Here is a 12,096-nt window from a genome sequence, read left to right as displayed (position 1 = left end):
ACAATCATTAGAGATATTTAAATATGATGCAGGATTTCTTTTATTATTATTTGGCAAATTATCTGAAATTTGCGGTGTATTCTGTAAAATTTGTTTAAACAAAAGCATCTTGAGTAACTGTACCCAGTTCCTGTAAGTCAATGCGTTTATTTTAAGCAGTGTGGAGGAGGTTTATCCCACACCTCCTGCCTCAATGTCAAGCATGGGTTCATTTTAGGATGTCTTCTCTATTAGCCTCGAGATAGTCCAACTGCTTAAAGCGTTTAGCCATACAGACGTGGCTGTTTGCTCATCGTCCAAACTGTGATTCAGCTGGAGGTCATTGAAAGAGGACTATTTTCTGATGCAGATCAGAACTCAACTTTACTCCAGGAATGATAAATCATGAATGCCTTACTGACTAATAGAAGCAAATGACATCCATTTATTAACGGACACTGACATCACACTCCCTGTTATTAGGCATGGCTTTGCAATAAATATAACTGAAGCATTAGAATCATCATCCGGTGAAGAGTTACATTATATAAATCTAGCAATGCTATATTCATCTTTGAATAGCAAAATGGCAATTATGAGATGTTGTGAATTCATTGATTATAACTATATTATGTGTATTTGTCATTTTCTTGTCAGCCTGCTGTATTAACAGTCTAAACTAGCCATCAATACCCAACTATTTGAGAGCATCAAATTACTAGGATCATTTTAGTATGAATATTACTAATTATATACTTTTTGAAATAAAAAAGGTCTGTATATTTTTTAATTTGACCAAAAAAATGCTTTCAAATGTTTTTAACCGAATTTCATCAAGTAAAAGAGGAAGTAAAGCTGATATTTGCTTGTGAGTGAATAATAATTCCTCCATGCAGATTCATATTTTAAAGTGTGTTTAATATTGCGGCAGAATTCGATTTTTCGATTACATTTTTTTAAGTACAGCCATGGCCAAATTATTGGCAGTAACAAATGTAGTTTTGCAAAGTTTGCTGCTTCAGTATTTGCATATACTTTTTTTTCACGTTTCTATTATATACTGGAAAACAATAAGCGTTTTATGTGTTTTAAATTGGCAAAAACAATCAAAATATGCAAAGAGTGAATATTAACAGTGTTGACCCTTCTTCATAACCTCTGCAATTCACTCTGACGTGCTGGATATCTTCTTCTGGGCCAAATCCTAAATGATGGTGATCCATTTTTACCTCATTAGTGCTTGTTGCACTCGCCTTTTGAGGACTGGCCACGGGTTCTCTATGGGATTAAGATCCGGGGAGTTGCCTGCATGGCCACGGATCCAAAATTTCATCGTAATGATCTCCGAGACGCTTCATTATCACTCTTGCCTTGTGATGTGGTGCTCCATCATGTTGGGAAATGCACAGATCATCACCAAATTGCTCCTGGATTGTTGAGACAAGTTGGTCTTGCGGGACGTTTTGATACCATTCTCTACCATGATCATGTTTTTGGGCAGAATTGTGAGCGAGCCCACTCCTTTGGATGAAAAGCAACCCCACACATGAATGGTCTCGGGATGCTTCACTGTTGTAATGGTAGCGTTCACCTTTTCTTCTCCGGGCAATCGATTTTCCAGATGTCCCAAACAGTCAGAAGCGGGCTTCATCAGAGAAAATACCTTTGCATCGGTCTTCTTCTGTCCAATCCTTGTACTTGCTGCGGAATTTCAGTCTGTCCTTACTGTTTTCCTTGGAGAGAAATGGCTTCTTTGCTTCCCTTCTTGACATTCCCTTCCATTATCCAAAAGATTCACTCACCCACCTGCTGCCAATATTGGCAGGAGGAGACGGTCCTGGCACTTGCTAGACACTCTGGGACGTCCTGAAGCCTTCTCCACTGCAGTTGAACCACTCTCTTTGAAGTTCTTGACCCAGAAAAGTTGTACTCTACACTCTATAAAAAACGGTTCTATATGGCACCAAAAATGGTTCTTGGCTCATAATCATAGGGGAACCTTTTTTTAGTGCTATATAGCACCAATTTTGGTGCTTCAGTGGTGCTTCAGCGGTTCTTCAGAGGTTCTTCACCAGTTCTTTGACTAAGGACAACTGATGAACCGCTGAAAACACCAAAATTGGTGCTATATAGCACTAAAAAAGGTTCCCCTATGATTACGAGCCAAGAACCATTTTTGGTGCCATATAGAACCTTTTTTTTTTTTTAGAGTGTAGGTGCAGATATTGTGAGGCTATTTTGATGCAAAGCGATGATCACTGCACATCTTTCTTTGGATGCAACCATTGCTGACACAAGAACACAATGATAGGAAGTGCTTCTTCCCTCCTTTTTTTGCAATCAGTCTGCTCTTGTGATCGGAGGAATGAATTCATCTGACTAGATATTGTTCACACTTTCCCATGTGTTGATGATGTGATTAGTGAAATGGTGTTAGTTGAGAAAAAACTAAAATTTGGGTTTTTGTGATTTAAAGTTCTTTTTTGGGGGGAGCCAGCGAAGCTATTTGCAATTATTAAAAAAATAGGGCTTTATTTAAACTATTTAGAGCAATTAACACAGCATCCCTTTTTTCCTGTCATCCTTTAGCTAGCGTTACATTATATAATCACGCTCTTATTCATGCAAATGCTTTTAAACCATTTAAGACACAAACTGAATCTCCCACACACGACTTGTGCGCATAAAACCTGCTTCAGACAGCGCGTCAGCGCCGCATTGAGTTCTCTTTCGTGCCTTGAATGGACAAAACCACACAAAGTGGTTTCAGTATCCTCGAAAAATGAGTCTTAAATGAGTTAAATGAAGTCTTAAAGGGATAGTTTACCCAAAAATGTAAATTAGCCCATGATTTAGTCACCCTCAAGCCATCCTAGGTGTATACGACATTCTTCTTTCAGACGAACACAATTGGAGTTATATTAAAAAATGTCCTGGCTAATCCAATCTTTATAATGGCAGTGAATGGGAGTCCAAAAATCCCCAAATGGTGCATCCATCCATTATAAAGTAATCCACAGAGTAATAATCCAGAGGGTTTTAAAAATTGTAAAAATGTAAAACTTTAAAGTAAAATGTCTAGCTTCAACCAGAACGCCTTCCTTATTCAACTTAAAGGAACACGGCAACTTTTTGGGCACTTTAGCTTATTCACCGTATCCCCCAGAGTTAGATAAGTCCATACATACCTTTCTCATCTCTGTGCGTGTCATAACTCTGTCTGACGCACCCACCGCTAGCCTAGCTTAGCACAAAGACTCGAGGTAAACGGCTCCAGCTAGCTTACTGCTCAATAAGTGACAAAATAACGGCAATATTTCCCTATTTACATGTTGTGATGTGTTAAGTTACATTATGTACTAAGACCGACGGAAAATGAAAAGTTGCGATTTTCTAGGCCGATATGGCTAGGAGCTATACTCTCATTCCTGTGTAATGATTAAGGAACTTTACTGCCGTACCATGAGTGCAGCGGCGCAATATTACGCAGTGCCTGTAAATAGGCTAACTTCTGTCAACATATCCTGCTTGCACAGAGAGCGTGCTGGGGACTATTTTCAGACGCTGCGTAACATCATTGCGCCGCTGCACCCATGGTACGGCAGTAAAGTTATTACGCTGGAATGAGAGTATAGCTCTTAGCCATATTGATCTAGAAAATCGCAACTTTTCATTTTCATAGAATGGTATGTATGTATGGACTTATCTAACTCTGGGGGATACGGTGAATAAGCTAAAGTCCCAAAAAGTCGGCGTGTTCCTTTAAAAGAACACTCCACTCCTTTTGAAAATAGGCTCATTTTCCAACTCCCCTAGAGTTAAAGGGTTAGTTCACCCAAAAATGAAAATTCTGTCATTAATTACTTACCCTCATGTCGTTCGACACCCATAAGACCTCCGTTCATCTTCGGAACACAAATAAAGATATTTTAGTCGAAATCCGATGGCTCAGAAAGGCCTCCATTGGCACAATGCACTGTTTACTCTCAAGACCCATAAAAGGTACTAAAGACGTCGCTACAAAGTCCATCTCACTACAGTGGTTCTACAATAACTTTATAAAGCGACGAGAATAGTTTTTTTTTGTGCAAAAAAAACCTATATAACGACTTATATAGTGATGACGATTTCAAAACACTGCATCATGAAGCTTCAAAGCGTTATGAATCAGCGAGTGGATTCAGCGGTTTGGATCGCCAAAGTCACGTGATTTCAGCAGTTTGGCGGTTTGACACGCGATACGTATCATGATTCGACTCGCTGATGCATAACGCTCCGAATACGAACGGAGGTCTTACGGGTGTCGAACGACATGAGGGTAAGTAATTAATGACAGAATTTTCATTTTTGGGTGAACTAACCCTTTAAACAGTTGATTTTTACCATTTTCGAATCCATTCAGCCGATCTCCGGGTCTTTTAGTATAGCTTAGCATAGATCATTGAATCTGATTAGACCGTTAGCATCAAGGAACTTTGGTGCCAATACCATGGGTGCAGCCGATGCAATGAAAATAGTCCCCAGAATGCTCCCTTTGCAAGCAGGTTGTCACGTTGGTTATGTTGACGAAAGTTAGCCTATTTTCAACCGCTGCGTAATATTGCGCCGCTGCACCCATGGTCCGGCAGCAAAGTTCCTTGATTATTACGCAGGAATGAGAGTATAGTTCCTAGCCATATCGGCCTAGAAAATCACAACTTTTCATTTTCTGTCAATCCTAGTACACGATGTAACTACAGAAGAGTCGAGTTTTAAATAGGAACAATATTGAAACTCTTTGGTCATTTTTCAGCGAGATGCTAACGGTCTAATCCAATTCAATGATCTATGCTAAGCTATGCTAAAATGCCTATGCTCGCAAGGGCTGTGCCAAGTGTGTGACCACACAGGGCCTCGCGCAAAAGAAAAGTGATAGTTAAAGTCCATTTTTTTGTCCTTCAAAATTGTTAATAGTTAAAAAACATAGCTAAAAATGTGTATCGTGATGCTTTATTATTCTGCTTGTTAAAAATGTATTATGCAGTAGCTTGCAATAGCCTATTTCTCTGTGCGTGAGACAGTGATTCATGCGCATACATGTCAGTTAGAGGGCATCGCACGTCAGGCTCGTAGAGCTTTATTCAGGCCGTTCAAATTCTGATTTTGGCCGCCTCTGAAATGGGTTAAACCGTAGATATTACCTAAGAAGTTCAAGTAAATACCCTAGAAATGCACGCTCATTCAAGGATATGCATTTATTGCATGGACGGAGAAAGCACGGACACCTGCATTTCATCTGACGTACCACAAAAGGTTTTTTATTTAACACTATTAAAGTTAAATAAGCGTAGCCTAACTATTACTCACCTTTCGGAGCATCAGTGAGAGCAATGGCACCGCAGAACGAGTAAAGCCTACTCTATCTCTAGACGTTTTAAACGTTTTTAAATCTGAAAACTGCAAAAAGCAACAAAATTGTCAGACATCCAATTAGCGCGTGTTCACAGAGCAAATACTGAAAAACAGCGCTGGTCCTCTCAATTTTGTCTGTTTATTTTACTGAGAAATGGCTTCAGATGATTCAGTGAGAGAGCAGTCCAAACTCATTCAAGTGGATTCAGGCCGTTTTGTAAACGCGTTTGACCCATTCATAATTTTTAGCGTCAAAATGTGCACATTGCCCAGTTCAGTTACACCATTTAACTTCTTGAACCTAATGCTGTTAAACTGAATGTACAATTTTTTTTTTCCTTAAATATCCATGTAAACATCAAATTGTTCATCACTATAGCAACAGTAGACCCCGTTAATAGGCTATTCCCCCGGGCCTCGCACATCACGTTCGCACCCCCCTTGCGACGGGCCTGGCTGAATGGATTTGAAAACGGTAAAACTCAACTGTTTAACTCGGGGAGTTGGAAAATGAGCCTATTTTCAAAAAAAGTGCTGTTCCTTTAAGAAAAAAGCGTAACTGACACGACATATAATGTCAGACGTAGCGTAAGCGTTTTGAACTGCATGAGGCGTTACACTTCCTTTGAAAATTTAATACGGAAGGCGGTCATATAGTCTAGATATAGTCATAAACACCTTGGATGGCTTTAGGATGAATAAATCATGGGCTAATTTTCATTTTTGTGTGAACTAACCCTTTAAATGAATGTAAAGAGTTAAGAAAATGGGATTCGTGACAGATCTGCGGCTGGTCTTAAAGCGACAGCAGCCTAATTAACCTGCTGCTGTCTGTCATTAGTTAATCAAAGAGAAAATCACTCACTGCTCTTGACTGAATAACTTTTGTTTTAATAAAAATGTATCTGGATTTCATTTATCATTTATGCAGTGTTTTAGCTATTCAATTTATGTATGTTTCCTACCTACCTGTTAGATCAAATATTTAAAATAAACTGTCTTTACGTTGTTTCCACATTAATTTGGAGATTGAATGTGAAAGTATAATAATAAAAACTGTAATGTTAGGCAGTGTTGGGGAAAGTTACTTTGAAAAGTAATGCATTACAATATTGCGTTACTCCCTTAAAAAGTAACTAATTGAGTTACTTAGTTACTTTTTAAGAAAAGTAATGCGTTAAGTTACTTTTGCGTTACTTTTTCTCACCTGGGCTGGGCATGTTTTTGTTTTTGTTATAACAAAAAAGTTATATTTTTGTGCAACGGTAAAGACCTCTTCATACCAAAATTGAAATAAGCCCCAGGCTGAGGTAAAAATGCAAATTCACACATGAACAGTAGAGGGCGCAGCTCTTTCTGGATAATGGTAGAATAGGATGCAGGAGAAAAAAGTTTTACCAATAAAAACAAAAAATCTTGTAATTTTCATCATCAAAGGTCAGCAGTAAGACATTGGTAAATAAAATATAAAGGTAGATTATGCATAAAAATAGTTGTTTTATTTAACATTTAATTATTGCAGGTTTGCGTAGTATTCTGATTTTGCATTTGACTGATTTTATTCATTTTGAGGAGTACAGAATCTTTATTGTGCAAATGAGATAAATAAATGCTCACATTTAGTCTAGAACTACAATAACCATCATGTTTACACACAACGCCTCTGCACTTATTTTTCTCAACATGGGGGCAGGAGAGCTGTCAGTCAAATTAATCTGAAAAAGTAACTCAGATATTTTGTTGTAAATTTGAAAAGTAATGCGTTACTTTACTAGTTACTTGGAAAAAGTAATATTATGTAACTCAAGTTACTTGTAATGCATTACCCCCAACACTGATGTTAGGCGCTATTAATTACAGAAAAATGTGCAATATTTTTTTTCACTGCACAACAATCTAGAAACCATGTGAATCAACACAAAAACAAATGAAGCAGCAAACTTTGTCAAACTAAATTTGTCACTGCCAATAGTTTTGACCACAGCAGTATATTTTAGTCCTTTTAAAATGTATATTTCATTGTTTATCAATCAAATTGTATGATTTGGCTTACTCAATCTTCAATTGTAATTAACACTCTTGAGTAGTTCAAAGTCTAAAGTTCTTCTTAATATTAGAGCAGTGGTTTTCAACCTGTTCCCCAGTGGAGCGCGACGGTATTGCAGGGGGGGTGCCGCCATTTACCATTAATACAAATAATAATTTTGTTAATATATGTAAAAATGTCTAATTAAATATAATAATTCAATATATAATGAAAAAAACAATAAGTAAATCTTAAACTGTTACTGTGTATGCACTATTTAAGCTCGCTGTTCGGTTGTGTTTAGAATAAACCACCAATACTTTTGCTGCATACAGTCACTGTAGGCTACAACGGATTTAAACATAGATACATGGATATCAACAGGGTCGCTGAAAAGGACAAATACAGATGTTTCTATCTACAAGTAAGGATAAAAGACTAAAAATAAAGCTAAACGAAGAAAATACAGTAGTGACTACCTAGCGCTAGTCTTCACATGTGTAGGAAAAAGCTGTGTTGCTGAAATTAAGCTCTACATTTAGTTTATTTTAGCATTACTTCACATGTTTTTAATTTATTCTTAATAATAGGATTTTGGCAACGCGCTCCTGTGCAAATTGTGCATGCGCTCTGGAGAGCGTCAAATGTTACTATTTACAACGTCTTTGCCGTGTTGAGAAATGTAGCCAACCACAGACATATGTTGATTTTGTGAAACAAAGTGACCTATCAGAGGTGTTTAAGTTAGTCAGAATCCACTCGCCACTCAAAGCCGGAGTTTTTGTTCTGTGCTGAGTTATGCAAGCTTGTGAATCTTCTTGTTTCAAGTGTAGACATGATGTAAAGAGATGTATTGTGCAGTGTAGACGGCTTCATTGATTAACGGCCACATACACTCTGAAAAAGCGGAGTTCACTCTCGAAATTGCAATGATCGACGTGACCATAGCAATGGAAGGAACAAAAGTCTGTTGTGCATAAGGGCTAGAGAAGGCGATTTGATACTGGAACCGGCGAAATAGTCGGGTCCGTTAAAATTCTTGCATCGGGCCTCGGAAACGTATGCGTTTGGTTCTGTGGGACGCGATTTGGAAAAGGTTGGGGGCCACTGTATTGGAGGTTGATTTTGAAATTTAAAAAAACTGATGTATTCACCTCAAATTTGAGTCATACTAACTTAGGGCCCTATCATACACCCGGCACAATGCGACGGAAAGTGTTTTTTGCTAGTTTCAGCCCGACGCAGTTATCATTTTCACGTCCATTGCCACGTTGTTTAAATAGCAAATGCACTCGCGCCCATCCGTTCGCCCATGGGCGTGCTGGTCTGGGAACAAGGTGTGTTCAGGCGCATTGTTGGCACGTTTCTATTTTAAGGGTAACAAAAGCCTGGTTTGAAGTCAGTGGCGCAGTATTTTTTGTTATTTAAAGGGTGCATTAGTAATATGAGCCTATAGGTGGGTACACAACACACGTACACTCTGCTTATTACACACACAGGGACGCAACAGCAGCACACAAACATTTTTAAATATTAAAAATAAAGGATTCCTCTCTGGAGAAGCGTTCAGTCTTTCCACTCGCAAATTCCGACCACGTAAATAGCGAATCCGCCATGCCGCGACCGCAACTGGCTTTTAAAGGGAATGGGAGATGAGACTCTGATTGGTTTAATGTTATGCCAAAAACACACCCATGACTCATTAAGAGACTAGGTACAACCCTTTTGGACCATACGCCTGGTGTCATTTTTCCGTCATTAACCCTCTGGTGCTCTTCGTTTAGGGGTTGCATTGGTTGTCTTCCCGGTCATAAGTGACCGGACACCTAAAAATTAAACTTCCTCCACCCCAGTAAAACCAATGCAATTTATTTTTCTTCAATAATATTTTTCTTTTTATTTTTGTATTTTGAGATGATTTGATGGTATTTTTTAATATTTATGCAATAATTATGGTCTATTTTTGCCATTGAAAATTATACCAAAAAATGTTTGTTATATATTTTTTTTATTCAGGTTAAAATAGAGACTAGGCCTTCAAAATATTTTTTTTTGAAGGCAGATTAGCGCCCTCTTTTGGGATTATTTAAGAAATCATGCAACCATGTGTGTAATCACTAGAGGTTTCTATGGAGAATACCCTAGTTCTGTTTTGAACACATTTAATGATTTTTTTGTATGGATTTGAATATATATTTAAAAAATCTCAAAGACTATTTATTATAAAGTTTTAGATTTTTAATTTTTTTTTTTGAAATATAGTTTTTTTTCTGTGAATTTGTGTTTTTGCAGATTTCCCATTCATTTCCTATGGTGTCATTTTTGACTGAAGAGCACAAGTGGGAGTATCTTTTTTTACGACCACTTAACATGCTCGAATCATGCCCTCAATTTTTTTTGTGTTTACATATGTAATGTTAGAAAAGTCACCAAGTTTCACATCATTCCGATGAAGCAGTGATTTTTAAAAATTCCAAATGTGGTTAATAGGTTCAGTTTTTCGTGTGTGTGTGTGTGTGTGTGTGTGTGTGTGTGTGTGTGTGTGTGTGTGTGTGTGTGTGTGTGTGTGTGTGTGTGTGTGTGTGTGTGTGTGTGTGTGTGTGTGTGTGTGTGTGTGTGTGTGTGTGTGTGAGTGAGAGTGGATGTCAATATTACACTCTTGATGTTTTAGAGTGTCACCCCTTTACTGCTGTGTACTTTTTTCAGCATTGTGGCCGATTTGTAGATTGTACACACAAATATTCTGTGTGTTTTTGCAGATTTCCCGTTCATTTCCTATGGTGGTCGTTTTTGACCGAAGAGCACAAGTGGGAGTATTTTTTTACGACTACTTTGCATGCTCGAATCATGCCCTCAATTTTTTTGGGTGTTTACATACCTAATGCTAGAAAGTCACCAAGTTTCATATCATTCCGATGAAGCAGTGATTTTTTAAAATTCCAAATGTGGTTCATAGGTTCAGTTTTTCATAGGTGTGTGTGTGTGTGGATGTGTCAATATCACACTTGATGTTTGAGAGTGTCACCCCTTTACTGCTGTGTACTTTTTTTCAGCATCGTGGCCGATTTGTAGATTGTACACACAAATATTCAGTGAATTTGTGTTTTTGCCAATTTTGTGTGTTTGCATACCTAATGCTAGAAAAGTCACCAAGTTTCATATCGTTCTGATGAAGCTGTGATTTTTAACATTTAAAAACAGAAGAGCACCAGTGGGTTAAACTAGCAAAAGTGGATTCGGACACGCCCTAAGTGCACCTGCGACATGCGCAGAGATCGTTAAAATAGGTCCTTTAAGGTTTACGGTTTACTAATATTATTTATGTGTTGCTTAATAGAAGTATTAATATTTATGTACTTATTGCTGTAGCTTGTGTGTCTATGCTTGAAATGCTGTGAATTCATTGATTGATCATAATAGTCTTGTGTGTCTAACTTTTTTTAGATGCTGCAAAACAGGCTCCCGGTGTTACTTCAGACGTAGCGGCGACCCTTCTCCAGCTCATCTCCCAGCAGAGCTCGGACAGCAGACGTCCTCCTGCAGACCTGCGTCCCTCCTCTCCCCTGAGCGCGACCCCACCGCCCGCTTCCTCTTACGCCTCCTCGCCCGCCACAGGCCTGGCAACCGCTGCTACGGAAACTCAGTTCACCCAGGACCAAGACCTGCGGTACACCCTGGGAGGAGCCGCTGGCCCTTCCTGAACCCTTGCTCTGAACTTTATCTTTTGGTTGTTGTCCTTTTTTTACTTAATGTGCTTTACCCGTTAAACTTCAGTTTACTACTCATTAATGTATTTTTTTCTTCCGTTAAAGGAAAACGTGAATGTTAAAGGAACTATTCTTGAATGCGAATGGATGATGTTCATCCCTCCCAGCGATGTACAGCATAATTTCACAGGGCCGTCTTTTCCCGCGTCTCTGACTGCAACAGTCTGTGAGTTTTAGCCATGTGTGATTTCCTTTAGGGCTGCGTAAGTGTCTCTAAATCAAGCTGCTTTCTCTGAAAGACTTTTCTTCCTTTAGTGCTGATATGAAGCAAGGGTCTGATCCGGCTTGTGTTACTTCGTCCTTTCTGATTCAGTACAAAGGCAGAATAAGAACTTGAAGTAATTTGCGGTACTCGAGTGAGGCCTTGGTTTTCAACTATTCATATAAGCTTGTGCAAAAGACGTGTTTTTATTTTGATTTTTGGTGGGGGGGAGATGTGTGTGTCCTTATCCAAATATTGTTGTCAGGACCACATGGTTGAGCAAAGTTCATTCAAGTTCAAAGGCATCTTCAGAAAAACACTGAACTGAATACAATTTTAGCAACAGAATTGCCCTTTTGATTTGACACCGCCAAATGTACATGTTGTAAAATGATAATAAATGAAAAATGTGGCTGAGTAAAATGTGCCTGCTACATTTTATGTAAATGTGTTATAAATATATGCATGCCAGTTTTGTCGTTCACATTCATATGCATACTTTGAACACTTGTACTAGTACATTAGGCCCATTTCTGAAGTACATGTGAGTGGCGAAACATGGCCATAAGACATGGTTTGAAGCACAGCCAAAAGAAACATTTAAGGTAAGTTTTAAGATTTGTTTTTTTTCTTTTGCAAGTAAATCAAACAGCTAAAGGTAAATAAAAATACACTATATTGCCAAAAGTTTTGGGACGCCTGCCTTAACATGCACATGAACTTTCATGGCA

At 38.3% G+C, this 12,096-nt stretch overlaps 1 protein-coding gene across 1 annotated transcript in view; it reads left to right on the top strand.

The window, feature by feature from the left end:
* cdk12 (cyclin dependent kinase 12) overlaps positions 1–11,835 on the top strand; it is a 69,936-nt gene extending 58,101 nt beyond the window's left edge. Inside the window, exon 14 of the mRNA XM_079828430.1 lies at positions 10,841–11,835. Within this exon, the coding sequence (XP_079684556.1) occupies positions 10,841–11,097 (257 nt within the window). The 3' untranslated portion in view covers positions 11,098–11,835. The remainder of the gene's footprint in view (positions 1–10,840) is intronic.
* The last annotated feature ends 261 nt before the right edge of the window (positions 11,836–12,096 follow it).

This window comes from Gobio gobio (genome assembly GCF_949357685.1).
Source record: "Gobio gobio genome assembly, chromosome: 11".
Lineage (NCBI taxonomy): Eukaryota > Metazoa > Chordata > Actinopteri > Cypriniformes > Gobionidae > Gobio > Gobio gobio.
Note: the sequence above shows the minus strand (reverse complement) of the source record. Positions and strands in the feature narration are given on the sequence as shown.